This window comes from Chenopodium quinoa, unplaced genomic scaffold (assembly GCF_001683475.1).
Source record: "Chenopodium quinoa cultivar QQ74 unplaced genomic scaffold, ASM168347v1, whole genome shotgun sequence".
NCBI lineage: Eukaryota > Viridiplantae > Streptophyta > Magnoliopsida > Caryophyllales > Amaranthaceae > Chenopodium > Chenopodium quinoa.
Window position 1 is genome coordinate 2,667,785 of NW_018744718.1, and position 15,437 is coordinate 2,683,221.

At 34.6% G+C, this 15,437-nt stretch overlaps 3 protein-coding genes across 3 annotated transcripts; 2 read left to right on the forward strand and 1 right to left on the reverse strand.

The window, feature by feature from the left end:
* Positions 1 to 1,009: 1,009 nt before the first annotated feature.
* LOC110703376 (30S ribosomal protein S17, chloroplastic-like) lies at positions 1,010 to 1,812 on the forward strand. The gene has a single exon (XM_021881177.1). The coding sequence runs from the start codon at positions 1,125 to 1,127 to the stop codon at positions 1,644 to 1,646; it is 522 nt and encodes a 173-aa protein (XP_021736869.1). The 5' UTR covers positions 1,010 to 1,124; the 3' UTR covers positions 1,647 to 1,812.
* Positions 1,813 to 3,577: 1,765 nt separating this feature from the next.
* Positions 3,578 to 5,479, forward strand: LOC110703125 (F-box/LRR-repeat protein 3-like). Its single transcript, XM_021880876.1, has one exon. The coding sequence runs from the start codon at positions 3,578 to 3,580 to the stop codon at positions 5,477 to 5,479; it is 1,902 nt and encodes a 633-aa protein (XP_021736568.1).
* Positions 5,480 to 5,862: 383 nt separating this feature from the next.
* On the reverse strand, positions 5,863 to 14,224 carry LOC110703377 (homeobox-leucine zipper protein GLABRA 2-like). Its single transcript, XM_021881178.1, has 11 exons — positions 13,802 to 14,224; positions 13,402 to 13,685; positions 9,434 to 9,551; positions 9,073 to 9,270; positions 8,600 to 8,983; positions 8,355 to 8,456; positions 7,379 to 7,588; positions 7,104 to 7,278; positions 6,750 to 7,021; positions 6,587 to 6,673; positions 5,863 to 6,492 (listed from the first exon to the last, which is right to left on the reverse strand). Exons 1-11 carry the CDS (start codon positions 13,883 to 13,885, stop codon positions 6,112 to 6,114), a joined length of 2,295 nt encoding a protein of 764 aa, XP_021736870.1. The 5' UTR covers positions 13,886 to 14,224; the 3' UTR covers positions 5,863 to 6,111.
* Between the last annotated feature and the right edge of the window lie 1,213 nt (positions 14,225 to 15,437).

The window sequence follows — 15,437 nt, forward strand, 5'->3', positions numbered from 1 at the left end:
GTATTAGACATAAAACAGTAAACACATACGCAACAAGCCAACAATACTAAAACAAAAACTCCCATTTCATTGCATGGTCACCCAAATTACATATTTCTTGGGTTGAGATGCTTGGGCTTAGCAACAACAATTATGCAAAGCCATGATGAGTTAAAACATACCTGTAAATTGATTGGGCTTAAAATCGACGGTTATTAGGCTAAGTCTGAATTAAAACTTATGAATTGCTTGAGCATAAAATCAATGTTATTAAAGCTAAGCCATGAATTAGACATTTTTATGGGTTGAAATGCAGGGATCCAAACTAATATGAAGTATTGATCATTTATTCATCTCTTATACGAGTACTATGTATATACTAATCGATGACTTCCTGACCTAGTAGCAAAGACTGAGAAGCTACGTACAATTATACAATAAGGGCATATTCACATTTATTGAACTGAACTAAAGTGAACTAAACTGAGCTGGAATGAATATTTTATGAGAGAAAGAAATTAAGAGCTGAAGTTAACTGAACTAAACTGATTAGAGCTAAACTGAACTGAAATTAAGCTGAAGTGATCAGGCACTAAGTCATAGGTTTAGTTTCAAGTTTAATTAAAACATTTTGAAATAAAATGGGTTGGTTTGAAATATGTTCATTTGATTACTATGTCAATATGTACTCTCCGCCCCCCCCCCCCTCCCAATTTGAGACGACTAAGGGTTAATAATCATGTTGGGTATTGGCTTGAGAGGGAGTTGACCCGGATTAAAACATGTACGAGTTACAATTTGGTTGGGTCATAAACAACTCAGCATAATTGGGTAATGGGTTGATACAGGTTCATTTGACTAGAGATATCAATTCGGGTGTCTGGATCAAGTTCAGTGATACCTCTACATTTGACCAATGGGTCGATTTCGATTAGTGACCAAATCATTCAATATCGGGTTGAGCCATATTGGTGCATTAACTTTGCCTATAGTCCACTACATCTAAACCTCAATCCAACCCTCAAACCAAATACCAATCCAGCCCACAACAAACACACACTTCCTCAATCCTCATCCTCTTCTTCATCTTCCACCCAAACAAAAAGATGAGCTAATCCCCTCATCCTCAATCCAAATTCCCAACAATGTCTCTCACTTTCTCTCTCCTCAAACCCCCTCTCTCCTCATCCAAACCCACCACCCCATTCCTCCATGGCACCACCACCACCACCACCAAATTCTCTCTCCTCCCATCATTCTCCGCCCTCTCTCTCTCCACCCCACCACCCTCCTCCACCGCAACCTCCACCTTCCCCATCATCAAAGCCATGAGATCAATGCAAGGCAAAGTCGTCTGCGCCACCAACGACAAAACCGTTAACGTTGAAGTCACTCGTCTCGCACCCCACCCCAAGTACAAGCGTCGGGTCAGGATGAAGAAGAAGTACCAGGCCCATGACCCGGATAACAGGTTCAAAGTTGGTGATTGGGTTCAGCTTGAAAAGTGTCGGCCCATTAGTAAAACCAAGACTTTTCTTGCTGTTTTTCCTGAAGGTAGACAGCTTCCTGGGCCCAGGCCCAAGCCCGTTGTTGCTGATGCTGATGCTCCCAATGAACTTGGGATTCCTCTGGAATCTCAGGCTGGTGAAGGGGATAAGACTGTGTGAGTGAGTTTAGGTTTTCAATTTTGGGGTTTTAGGATGTGTTTGTAAGGTGTTTGATGAAATGCCTGACTCAATATTTGGGGGGTTTTGGTTCAATTGTAATCATAACATTTGTATGTTTTTCTACTGTCTAAATTTAATGTAAGATTTTGTTATAAATTTTTATTTATTTTTTGAGTAATTTACTAGTAATTTACTACAGTTTCTTTCAATGTCATTTGAATATATTAGTGTTTAATGAAGTCTAAGTACTTGACTACTGAATATCTTGATTTTTTTTTTTTTTGGGTGATAATTCTGTAGTTTAATGTTAATTTTGAATACTGCGTAGTATTTTTAGTTGAAATTGAAACACAAGTTTACCGAGAGTGAGGAATAGCTTAGAGCTTAATGGCCGGTTCCAAAAATCAATTCTCATCACCCGCCCTTATAATCCTATCATCGAAATAATATCATATGCTATCACTCTATCAGCCTATATGTATAAGGACGGTTCTGTTTCGTATCCAGATTTTGGTGATCAATCCGCGTATTTGAAACTGTCAAAGCATAGTATTTTAAAAATAAAAATGCACTGGCTTGATAACCATGTTTTGTAAAGAAATACCAGTCAAAACTTGAAAATAATCAGATCACATTGCTATGTAAAGGAAACCAATTCAAAAGCATTACATTTTCATGTTGCAAATAATCTGATCTGATCCCATTAGTGCAGATTGAAATGGAAAAGAAGAAGAAGAAAGCAAAGAATTGCTTGACGAATGCTGGGAGATGATCTTTGGTCGTCTTGAGCATGAAAGAGACCAAGAATCAATCAGTTTAGTCTGCAAGAGATTCCTGTCAATCATCAATTCCTTAAAAGTTAGCTTAAAAATCCCAGAATATACAACAATCTCAACCATCTCTAGGCTGGTGCAACGATTCCCCAACCTTAAGCAGATACAGTTCAGTGACTTCCGAGGAGACCTGAATGAAGCTGTTGTTGTAATTGCACGGTCTGGATTGGACTTGGAAGAGTTATTGGATATGGCACATGATCGATATAAACGAGCAGTTTGGTTAGAGGAGCTGGGTTCAAACATGAGGAATCTGAAAGTACTGAGGTTTGCAGGTGGAGAAAGAGATGCTGATCTTGTCAGGGTAGCAGACTCGTTCCCTCAGCTCGAGGAACTGCATATGAGGGACCGTGTTAAGGATGATGATGGTAAACTCATTGTTGCGACTGATAAAGGGATAGATTATATGTCATTGAAGCTCAAGAGATTACGCAAGATAGAGCTTTCAGTTGTTTAGTAGTACTATATATGTATAAGGTATAGTTTGAAACTGTGTTTATTGTAATAAATAAGTACACTAGTAGATTGTACTCGCAATTTACTATGTCCATATGTTTAATTTCCGCTTTCATTGTTATGAAAATACCATTTCTTTTATTCTGCTGTAAAAATTATCTTGCCCCGGTTTAAATTTGAGGGTAATTCTGTTGATTTTTTAAGTTATAAATGCAGTTTACACAAGAAATTAAGAAGACAGGGAACTTCCAGTTAGTAGTTAAGTGACCAGGTGCTTTACAATACATGCAACATTTTTAAAGGGTACAACTCTGTGAAAGAACTAAATGAGTGAATTGCATACAATTAAAATTTAAGCAGACTTGTAGATAACAAGTGCCAAAGTTTATGACATGTAATACAAAGCTAAATATTTTTCGTATGCAGATTTTGGTGATCATTCCGCGTATTTGAAACTATGTCAAAGCGTAGTATATTGAAAATAAAATGCACTGGCTTGATAACAATGTTTTGTAAAGAAAACCCAGTCAAAACTTGAAAAGATCAGATCACATAGTTATGTAAAGGAAAGGAAACCAAGTCAAAAACAATACATATTCATGTTGCAAATAATCTGATCTGATTCCATTGGTTCAGATTGAAATGGAAAAAGAAGAAGAAGAAAGCAAAGAATTGCCTGACGAATGCTGGGAGATGATCTTTGATCGTCTTAAGCATGAAAGTGACCAAGAATCAGTCAGTTTAGTCTGCAAGAGATTCCTGTCAATCACCAATTCCTTAAAAGTTAGCATAAAAATCCCAGAATGTACAACAATCTCAACCATCTCTAGGCTGGTGCAACGATTCCCCAACCTTAAGCAGATACAGTTCAGTGGCTTCCGAGAAGACCTGAATGAAGCTGTTGTTGCAATTGCACGGTCCGGGTTGGACTTGGAAGAGCTGTTGGATATGGCATATGACCGGTATCAGCGAGCAGTTTGGTTAGAGGAGCTGGGTTCAAACATGAAGAATCTGAAAGTACTGAGGTTTGCAGGTGGAGAGGGAGATGCTGATCTTGTCAGAGTAGCAGACTCGTTCCCTCAGCTCGAGGAACTGCATATCAGGGACCGTTATAAGAATGATAATGGTAAAATCATTGTTGCGACTGATAAAGGGATGGATTATATGTCATTGAAGCTCAAGAGATTACGCAAGATAGTGCTTTCGGATAGATTATATGGTATTTCAGATAAGTCCCTTATTTCCCTGTCAAAAAACTGTCCATTACTAGAGCAAATTGAGGTCACTGTTAGTGGTTCTGTGACAGCAAAAGGAATTTCATTCCTTGTTAACAATAGCCATCATTTGAATTCATTATACCTATCTGCACATTTTAAAATCGAATCATTCGGTGTCAAAGGCTCTACTGATTTAACCAACTTACAATCTCTCATGTTAACAAATGTTGAAATATCAGATGATTTTCTCGTTTCTATAATAGAAGCACGAATCCCTATTGCTTGCTTGTTTCTAGCAGATTGTGAAGGGTACACGTTTAGTGGGATCTCAAGGCTCCTACAACACTTATCTCAATCTCTAAAATCTTTAGCCTTGGTGAGTGTTGAATTCCTCACAAATGAGCATATAGAGTACTTGTCCTCTTTTCTCGAAAACCTGACATCAATTCAGCTCCGTAGTTGTTCCAATCTGTCTGAATCAGCTTTTGTTATGATTACACAAAGATGCCTTCGTCTATACCATTTTGCAATGACTAATTCAAGCGTCGGAAGAGAAGAGTACATTTATGATGGCCTAATGAAGAAGAATCGCGCAATAAAGTACTTGGACCTATCATTACATAAAAACTTTAGCCCTGCAGCTCTGAAAAGGCTTCTTAACATATGTCCCGAAGTAGAGAAGCTTGATCTAAGTCATTGTTTCTTACCCCGTGATCAACTGAATGTTCCTTTTATCTTTGAGTGCAACTTGTACTCAGGGATATCGTGCAACAGGAGTCCTGCAGAATTGGATTTGACTGTGTCCAATAGTGTGGAAGATTACGAAATAGACATGGAGTTAGAGTTGTCAGTGTTAGAGGAGTTGATCGTGAGTTATTCAGGGATTAACGATAAATTGCTTACAAAGATCAGCCCTAGATTGACTCACCTGGATCTGGAGGGTTGCAAGAATGTGACAGAAAAAGGGGTAAAGGAAGTGGTGAAATCGTGTAAACGACTGAGATACTTGAACATAAGTTATTGTGATAAACTGGATTTCAAAATAATAGCATGGATACTGACAAACAGATCATCCCTGAGAAAACTGGTCTCAACAACATCATATGATCACAGATACCAAGACGACGATAACCTGAAACTCTTCCTGCAGCAAGGCTGTCTGACAAACAGATCATCCCTGAGAAAACTGGTCTCAACAACATCATATGATCACAGATACCAAGACGACGATAACCTGAAACTCTTCCTGCAGCAAGGCTGTCTTGTCCTCAAGGGTATAGACTACTCTAAACTCGATGACCTGTTTAGTACCATGTATGTGGTATAGTTTGAAATTGTGTGTATTGTGATAAATTGTACACCAGTAGATTGTTATCGCAATTTACTATGTCCAAATGTTTAATTTCTGCTTTCATGATCAAAGCTTGTATGAAACTCCCATTTATTTTATTCTGCTGTGAAAATTACCTTGCCTTGGTTTAAATTTGAGGAGTATCCTGCTGTTTTTTAAGTTAGAAATGTAGTTTACTCGAGAAATTCATAAGACAGGATACTTCCAGTTGATAGTTAAGTAACCAAGTGCATGCTTCACAATTCATGTAACATAAGGGCTACAAGTCTGTGAAAGAATTAAAGGAATGAATTGTAGACAATTATAATTTAAGCAGAGACCTGTAAAGAACAATTGGAATTGAAGTATGAGACCATATAAATCTGAACTGTTTTGTTAGATTATAATTTGCTTCTAATATGATGCCTCATATGTTTCTCCCTTGTTCTGTACCTTGAAAAAGAGGCACAAATTCATGTTACAAGTTCGAAAGATCTATGAGAACTTGGGGAGATCAGATGGAAAAACAAATTGGACTAATACGCCATAAAAGCAGAGACATCAAGGGTAAATCTATAATATTTTACAGCTATAGATCTCTACCTAATTACAGGAAATCCGAGTATAACTCATCCATCCTCACATTCCAAGCTTGTCTTTATTTTCCCAAGTATGCATGCTATAACTGAGCTAACTGGCTCTACGGATTCCACTGTGAGCTTCGCTGCAGGAGAGCTATTTGTGACTACTTGTAAAGCTATTGTGAGCAAAGACCCTCCTTCGGAGCTTCTCTCTTCTTGCCTAGAAGTAAGCACAAGGGGTCTTGACTCTGATCCATCTGGGAGGATTGAGAATCCGGAAGGCAAAACCGCCACGTTGCCAGAGTCACAACCTGTCATGACTGACTGCAGACCTGATATTTCCACAGGGGCATAGACCACCATAGATTCATAAGCATTTGTGCTGTTATCTTGGAGTACCCAGTTCGCGTTTTCCTTAGACTTCATTGTCTGACATCAAAGTGCAGAAAATCGTGTCACATATAGAGGCAAATATGTTGAACACAAAGCTCTGATATTGCACAGCACAGAAAAATAAAGCTACCTGAATGCTGACTGAATTGCCTCGATCCTGTCCTTTTGCTAAGTTTGCAATTGATTGTACTTGACCTCCGTTTGCCATTACATCCCACTGCATGATATGCAATAATATTTCAGGACATTAATAACGAAATTTTGGACAAGAAATGTTGTATAGAGTGTTGAACCTCATGCCGGCGTGAGTCATCTCTTAAGAAATCAAACAGAACACTGGGAGATACAGGAAGCCACACAGATGAGACGGCACATAAGATAACTCCAATAGGTTCACAGGGATCATTCAAGTTTTTTCGCGATGATACTCTAACATCTTCGCCTGTTTTAGTTGTGATCTTGGTCCATGAGTTGGAAGTGGATGCTCCTAGTGCTCGGCAGAAGCTCCATGTCATTCTCTGAGCCAACTTTAGTATGCTCTTTCTCCCAGCTAATGTGCCAACACCTACAACCAGATAATGATATTACTCTGCTTGCCAAAACATTTCAAAAACAGTCTAATTTTTGGGAGAAAATTTCCAATGTACCACTTGAATCCTTGGTAGGAACATTAGTAGCCATGAAGAAAACCAGGCGTTCGCATTGAAGTTGCAGGGTAGCCATCCAATGTTTAGCACCAAAGGCAAGGCCACTGCTAACTATGGTTCTGTACAAGGAATGGACCGCGCTCTTTTGGCATTCCACATGCTCTACCCAAGTAACCTAATAATCATACTTACACATTAGTTAAACTTGTGTTTTGTATAACTAGTTTGGACTATCAAAATTCTTAAAACTAAGCATCTTTTGTATGTATGTGCACCTTGCAATGGCCATTTGATTTATCTTCTATGATGCAACCAGAAGGCCGTTTTCTACACTTTATTAGTGAAGCATCAATGTTATCTTCAAGATTGTCTATGGACACATCAACAATCGCCCACTGCTCGGGGCTCAATTGTTTGCAACATCGTACAAAGTACACCTCTCTTGTAGGAACCATTGGTGTCAACATTTGCAACTCAGCATACATCTGCATAGAATGTACTAAAATAAACTATATTGTCCAAAACAATGTTGTGAAAATTTCGCTCAGTAGATAATTACATGATTCTTCCTATCTTCTATGAGGCCTTGTTCTTTTAACCTTATAAATAATAGAACAGTGAGAGTACAGATAAGGGCCGATAAGTTCAAATAGTTCATACAAGGATAATAGTTCCAATCATATAAGGATCGAGAAGTTTATATAGATGAAGCCTAGACCCCATATTCAACCTCGTAATACTTAAATTCAGCAAGACACTGTGACATCTAAGTCTGAATAGAACAAGGTTCCAACTTAACAGAAAAAATGTATGTAAATTTAAGGAAGTCAAAGAGTGTAATCATGAGTCATTTTTATATACCAAGTACTACCAACATTTGGTGCAACATGAAACTATTGTTTGATTGATATATAATGCAACATTGCTTCAAGAGTAATTTCGCAAAAGCTATTTTCGCAAATGCTCTTGACTTATTCGTTAAAATCATCAATTATAGCTAAAATGTCAAATAAAAGGTCTTTTTGACATTGAGTTGGGTGGTAGTGATGAGAAAAAGGTTGAATCTGTTAAATTAGGGAGTATTCTATGTGAAAATGATTATGTTTTTGTTGCACCCTACTTTTAGGGGAAAAAAAAAGAGCACCTGAAATTTCCTCAACTACACTAAGAAAGAGCCAAAAACTCGTACGTTTTAATCATTCTAATCATAATGCAATTTATAGTCCATGTTTAATAATGATGACTACTTACCAACTGAACTGCACCATCTCTATTGAGACCTTCACCATTGCAGATGACATCCACCAAAGCCGCCTTGGAAACCAAGCATGGGAATATCTCCTTCCATTGATTCTACGAAAAAATACAAATTCATTGAGGATAAGTATCCTCTACAATACTAGATGTTCTTGTACATAAGCAACAAACACTAACAAAAGAAAACCAAATTGTTTTTTAAGTCTAGAGTTAATGCTAATAGTTATTATATATCTTACCACATCCATGAAGCTTTGAACTAGTCTAGGAAGATCCACGAAAACAACTCGACTTTCCCTTGAGGCCTCTATTGATCTTCTAGGCTTTGCACCATCACTTGAGTTCTCCACAGAAAACTCTCTGATATACTCATCGTAGTTTAGTATTTCTCGGTCAGTCTCCACACTTTTCAACCACAATGGCTCCCCTAAAGTCGCCATCTTTTTTAGTTCTTCCAATGATTTATCCACAGCATCCATAATCTTTGACTTGTCAATGCCAAAGACCCCAGTGTACAAATCTAAGGAGCTTCTACTATCTTGATCATTTGAAGTCGAACATGAAGCTGTTGGAGAGACTCTTCCTGGTGGGTATTTTCCCACCACTGCTCGAAGTTTCTCAACCTATATAACATGAAAGAACAGATATATATAATTAAGTTTGCTTTGTTTTTATTTTTAGAGTGAAAAGGTTTCAAGTGAAATAATTATACCTCAGCTTTAAGTCTAGCATTTTCGAGTTTTAACTGCTGCTGATCATCAGCTGTTGCAGTATTGTCTCTACTAGTAGTAGCAAATCCGCAGTTGGGGCAAGAAGATTTATGTGTGTTATCTCTTAAGGACTTGTTCTCCTCTTTTAGCTTTTCTAGCTCCGTTTTCAATAAGGAATTTTCATGGCGCTCTTGTATAGCCTGATACATAAGAAGCATGCACCGATGCACATACGTAAGATGCAGTGTAAAGTTACATGTGTGTGTTTTCGTTCAAAATTAATAGTCACGTATGTCAGAGGTTAAGACAATGAAACAACTGTTTTAGATGGATGGATTATAGACATTGAGTAATAAAGATTACCTTAATTTGAGTTCGGCGATTTTGAAACCAAAATTTGACTTGCCTAGGATGAAGGCCTAATTGTTTGCTAAGTTGTTGCCTTTGCTTCTCATCTGGATGTGGTGACTCTTTAAACAGCCTGCATTTGTTTGTATTATCAAGTACAACTTCAAATAATGCAACAAACTAAATTGAAGTACGTAAAACATTATCTTTAGCTAAATTAAGGGTTATTTGTATTAATTACTCCATGTTATTGGTTGCATACAAATTTATTCAAAAAAAAAGGTTACATACAAATTGTAATTTGAATAAATAAATTATTCTTTTCATCTACTGATAAGTTGTAAGTGCAACCCATTTAAACATTTTTAGATTAAATTAGACCTTAAAAAATTCAAATCGGAACACCTTATTTAAAGTAGAGTAGTCTACGTAATATGATTTATATCATACATACTTGCATGTTATTGGGGAACAAAATCAAATGGGAATTGAAGTTGATGATATAATAATCACGGATCTACAAGTTAATTTGATGATTAGTGCAATTTGTTTCATTAATTTAGGTTTAGGGAGGACCTATGCAATCATAAGAAGATAAAAAGATTTGTGGGACTGGACTAACATGAGAGATCAAATTAGGAAAGGGGAAAAAAATTGAATTATAATGAGTGCACTTAAAACAATATTATCATGATTTTCACACTAAAAAGGTTGTCTGATGATTAATGGGACTTTTTGCAAGATGAAATTAATACAGAAAAAAAATTATAAAAACTCTGAAAAATATATAGCCTTATTTGTGCTTACACTTAAAAATAAACAATATATGAAATTTTATTTGACATAAATATTATTCAAAAGAGGCATTGTATTAAGAGAGCCACAAGGGCGGGTGATGAGAATCGATCCTAGGATCACCTGGGACCGGGAGGGGAGGTCTAACCACTTGAGCTATCCCTCACTCTCTCCGTACCATTTTAATAGGCCAGATATTATATTGAACGTCCCAGATTAATAACGCTTTTCTCAACAGTTGTAAAAATAAATCAATGGTAATTCTGATAATTCAAACTATATCCTTGAAAATGATCTAGAATTAAATGTGACCTATTCATAAGAGAAACCAAGTACTTATACCTCGGTGTAAAAGCATTCAATTCTTAAATTCTACTGTAATAAACAGTACAGTACTCAATTGATATTGATAGTTTGATAGATTAGTCTCTAATTAAAAATAAATAATTAAACCTTTTGGTAGATTAGACATTCGACTGATATATCTACCCAATTAATTACTGTGCTACAGAAGAAATTAAATTTCAATAGTAGTTTGACTAGTTTCTTTATATAAATAAAAAAAATAAAAAAAAAATAGAGTAAAATAAAAAATAAAAAAAATGGGCCACAACCAAAGACTAGCTAAAGTTACATAAACTTTAGAATAAAATTTAGTAGAGATTTTAAACCATATAATTCATAATTATGGCATACCCCGAGTATAATTATACAGAATAACAGAATATATAATATGGAGTATAATTTCTTAAATTAGCATTAAATATTGATTTATATATGTATGACAATATCACACATAAAAATCCTAATTGATAGGATTAAGATCTTGTTGAGTGCACATTATTTTAATTATTAAGAAAAATAAGTTCGTATAAAGGTTAAGAAGTTCAGTTATCTTCCCGACGACTATGCTAAGAATTAAGAAACATTGATTCTTCTCCAACAATTAATTTCATCTCTGAATCATTCTGATGTGTACATAAAATGCAACATGATGATAAACAATTGTTAGAAATTTAGAATCTAGATTCCGAGGAAATAGCTTTTCACGAGTGGAAGAATAAAGAGCTACCAGACAACAAAGATAAATAAAAAGGGCAATAAACAAAGTGCAAGTAGAAATTTTCCAATAATCCAATTATAACTTCGACTTTTTTGTTTTTCTTTTTGTACTTCAAAATTATAATGAAGTCATAAGAAATTTCCTTGATCGTAGTTGCATAATAATTCAATACAATAACTAACTTATAATTAAAGTTAAGCTAGTAAATTACCTAATTAGTGTTTTAGCACGCAATTAGTAATTAGCTAGCTAGCTAGAGGCTAATCACTAGCTTAATCAAGAGTTAGAGACAAAGCATGAACGTGTACGGTTTTTAATTTGGACCACTTTTTTTGTTCTTTTTCCATTCTATATTAAAAACACGTTTTTTAGATTGAGAAAATAATTACAAAATAAATACATATAATCAGAAGAAGAAAAATAATTGCATATTGTTTCTTACAATAATTTAGGAGTATGAAAAATTATTAATAAATTGAAGGTAGAATTAAATAAAAGAAAATAAGACTTTTTTTTTTTATGTATTGAAGCTATAAGAACATTAAGAAGAATATACTTTGCATTATTATTGTAATAAGCTATTCATCTTAAAACAATGGCTTCCCAAAATTTAATGGTGTCAAACTATAAGAGTAAAGAGAATATTCTAATAGTGGAGTACTTTTGGAATATACAAATTGGTTTAAATACAAGTTAATATATTATAGTCCTTTCAAAAAAAGAAAAAGTTAATATATTATTGAATTTAATAGTGTTAAACTGTTAAATTCACTACTTACTCCTACAATGCAATAAATTCCCAATATTTAGAAAACGTACCACAGGGTAGTACTTTAGAAAAGAAAATGTACGATTGGAGTATTATACAGTATATGGATGTTATATACGGAGTAATAATTAATGATTACGATGAAATTAAAAGAATACCGTATCAACTTATTTTCTTTCCTATGGTGTAGAGAGAAGAGTCAAACAACAAGTAATATAAATGTAATTTAATCTTATACACCGTATTTTGAGTACTACGCGCACATATTTTAATCGATAAAAGGTAGTTAGCAATTACATGAAAAAAGTATCATGATTCATGTAATACTAGATTAACATTTTAATGTTTTTAACAAATGAACTTGCTTCCAAAGGTTAGGTAAGGGGGAATTAGCATTTAATTTATTTATTGCCAAATAAAATTATTTTGAGGATATAAATTACAAAACGTGGAAAAAAATTAGGCATTACACCATTAAATTTGATGAGGAAAGGAAAAGGCTATTATGTGGGGTAGATATATATATATTAGTACTTATTAATTACAGCCAACGAAAAACATTAACTACTTACTTTTTAGCAATTAATTGTGATTTGTAGCCCTGTAGAAAATGACGATAAAATCTTTCATTATTATTATTATTATTATTATTATTATTATTATTATTATTATTATTGAGTAGTATTCTAATTAGTCATTTCTCAACAAGCATTCACGAGAGCAAGATCAAATCAAAGATAAAAAAAGGTAGATTTTGCAAAGTTTATTTTCAACACGAACATAAAAACGTCACCGGCCATGCACAGACTTACCTAAATAAATTTTACGTCACTTTCACCCAACCCACCCGTCCTCGGAAAAGACAACAACGACTAACTTACTAATTAAGTGATACAACTCTCTCACAACTCTCGTTCTCAAAACACGAAGAAAAAGGAATTCATTTAACTAGGTACGAAGTATACTTTTTAACTTCTAATCTTTTTCATTAAAACTCAAAACTTAATAATTGTATCGTCCATACAAGTCTCTAACAATCCTCACTAGAGTGGAGAACCTTATTAATCGACATAAGATGTAACTTTCTCACAACCCTCGAAATTGATTTTAAAGAACAAAGAATAAGAAATTATACTCGTAATAAAATTATATTGAGGGTATATATTTTCTTTTATCGATTTGTAATATAAACGGTTCCACTAGATATTTTATAATTTTACGACCTTCCCTAGTCAACTCGACCTCACTATTTAACAATAAATAAAACAAATTAACAATAGTAGTGGTAAATCATCATGAAATTAATTACCATAACACAAAAAAAAAGAACAGTTAAAGGATCGAGAATGAACATACGCTTCCATTTCACGAATTTGTTCAGTAGTATGACGATGATATTTCTTCCTCTTCTTTTTCTTCCCTTTATCATCACCACCACCACCATCGTCGTCGTCATCGTCGTCATCATTAGCATTAATCATAAAATCATCCTCCGACCTCGAACGAGCGGGGCCGGAGTTCTCACTACTAATCTCAACCGTATCTTCCCGCCTTCCGCCACCGCTCCCCTCTTCACCCTCCTCTACTTCCGTACTCTTCGCTTTAGCTGTTGCATCCTCAGCGCCTCGGAAAATCCCAGCCTTACATCAACGGAATAAATAATATCAGTAACCAAAATAAAAAAAATAATTACAGTGATATAAATAATGATTTGATGATAGAAATGAAAAGAAGAGAGGATTAATGAAATTATTACAAGGGAAAGAGAGAGAGCAGGGGAAGAGAAGAAGTCTTTAGGGAATTGGGAATTTGGGGGATTGTTAGACATATCGACGCCCATTTGCGACGAAAAATGAAGAAATAATAAGCAATTTTGTAATTGAAGGTTTTATTTACTTGTATTTATTTGGTTATGAAATTTGGAGAGAGAGAGAGAAAGAAGAGAGGACGTGCAGATGAAGGGGGGAAGTGGGGTCGGGTAGAGTTAAGGATATAAAAACAAAAGAAGGTTTTAGAGAGAGAAAATGAGAGAGAGAGAATGTGAACTGGTAGAGGTTGACTGGTAGCAATTGAGGGAGCAGCTTTGAGAATTGAGATGAGAGAAAATGATGTAGAAGGGTTGGATTATGAGTTTTTGTGCTAATTGCAATTTCTTTGGAGAGATTGGATGGTGGATTGGTGGTAAAGGGTCGAACCGTCAAAGGAACTCGGAGATTAACATTTCAATTTATCTCCTCTCATAATTTTACATATTAATTTTTGTGTCACTATATAATTTGACTTTTAATATTTAAAAAATAAAAGAAAAATATTATAGTGTAAGAAGAGATATATTTACCGTTAATTTATACTTAAGTGTATTATGTATATAATCCATCCTACATTTGGGCAGGGGTCGGTATGGGTTGGTTATGAAAAATGGCGTGGTTCAAGCATAATCTAGACGTGACACAAGAGATACACTGATGGAGTGATGGATTATAATTCATAGGTCTTGTTTGGCTGCTGGCTGTTTAACAAGGCTTGTTTGTAGTAGTTATTTAATTATTTGTTGTATGTACATATGTTTGCTAAAATCAGTTGTTAGCTTTTGGCTGTAACTATGCAAAATGACCTTAAAGGACATTGTTATGTGTTCTTATTCATTTATTATCAGTATTATTAGATTAATAGTTACTGACTTTTAATTACTATTAATTACTATATATACTAATCATTAATTATTAATTATTAATTATCAATTATTAATAACTAATAATTGATTACTAATTATTAATACTAATTACTAAATATTACTCCGTAATAACTAATTATTAATAATCATTAATTATTAATTAATAATTACTAATCAATAATTAAATAATTGATTATTAATTGTTAATTATTTATCATTTTTTATTTATTATTAATTATTAATTAATTAAGGATAAAGAAGTAATTTGTTTAATGAAAAGCCAAAAACAAAAATCTAGTCTTACTAGCCTTTTGATTTTGGCGGAAAAGTCATTTATCAAACATGTATTTTTCCTGTTTGACCAAAAGAAAAAACCAAAAGTCAATCAAAAAGCCAGCTAAAAGCCATTTACCAAACAAGGTCATAACCTTATCTCCTGGGAGCGAGTCATGGGGTCTTGATGGATATTATTTTCAAATTTTGGCATGGTTGTGAGTGATTAGTCTACGTGTACTATACGTTGAATTGCATATATTTTTAAAAATCCCGTGTTGATACATGTGGCTACACACATCATGGCATTTGTGTCAAGTCATACATGGGCTATGTTTGTGACATATTGGCACGCGTGTGGCATGACACGACCTAACTTTTTTCTCGGTGTAGCTTGTTTTTAACACAAGGTAGATTCACTACGCTGAGCTACCTTCGACGGGTT

Bases quoted from the DNA above. Each gene is read 5' to 3' on its own strand.
- LOC110703377 (XM_021881178.1), bottom strand. From the start codon at position 13,885: ATGGGCGTCGATATGTCTAACAATCCCCCAAATTCCCAATTCCCTAAA. The intron at 7,279-7,378 runs GTGCACATACAT...TATGATTATTAG, and splicing joins AATCAAATGGCCATTGCAAG to GTTACTTGGGTAGAGCATGT. The intron at 7,022-7,103 runs GTACATTGGAAA...ATCTGGTTGTAG, and splicing joins TCCTACCAAGGATTCAAGTG to GTGTTGGCACATTAGCTGGG.
- LOC110703376 (XM_021881177.1), top strand. From the start codon at position 1,125: ATGTCTCTCACTTTCTCTCTCCTCAAACCCCCTCTCTCCTCATCCAAA.
- LOC110703125 (XM_021880876.1), top strand. From the start codon at position 3,578: ATGGAAAAAGAAGAAGAAGAAAGCAAAGAATTGCCTGACGAATGCTGG.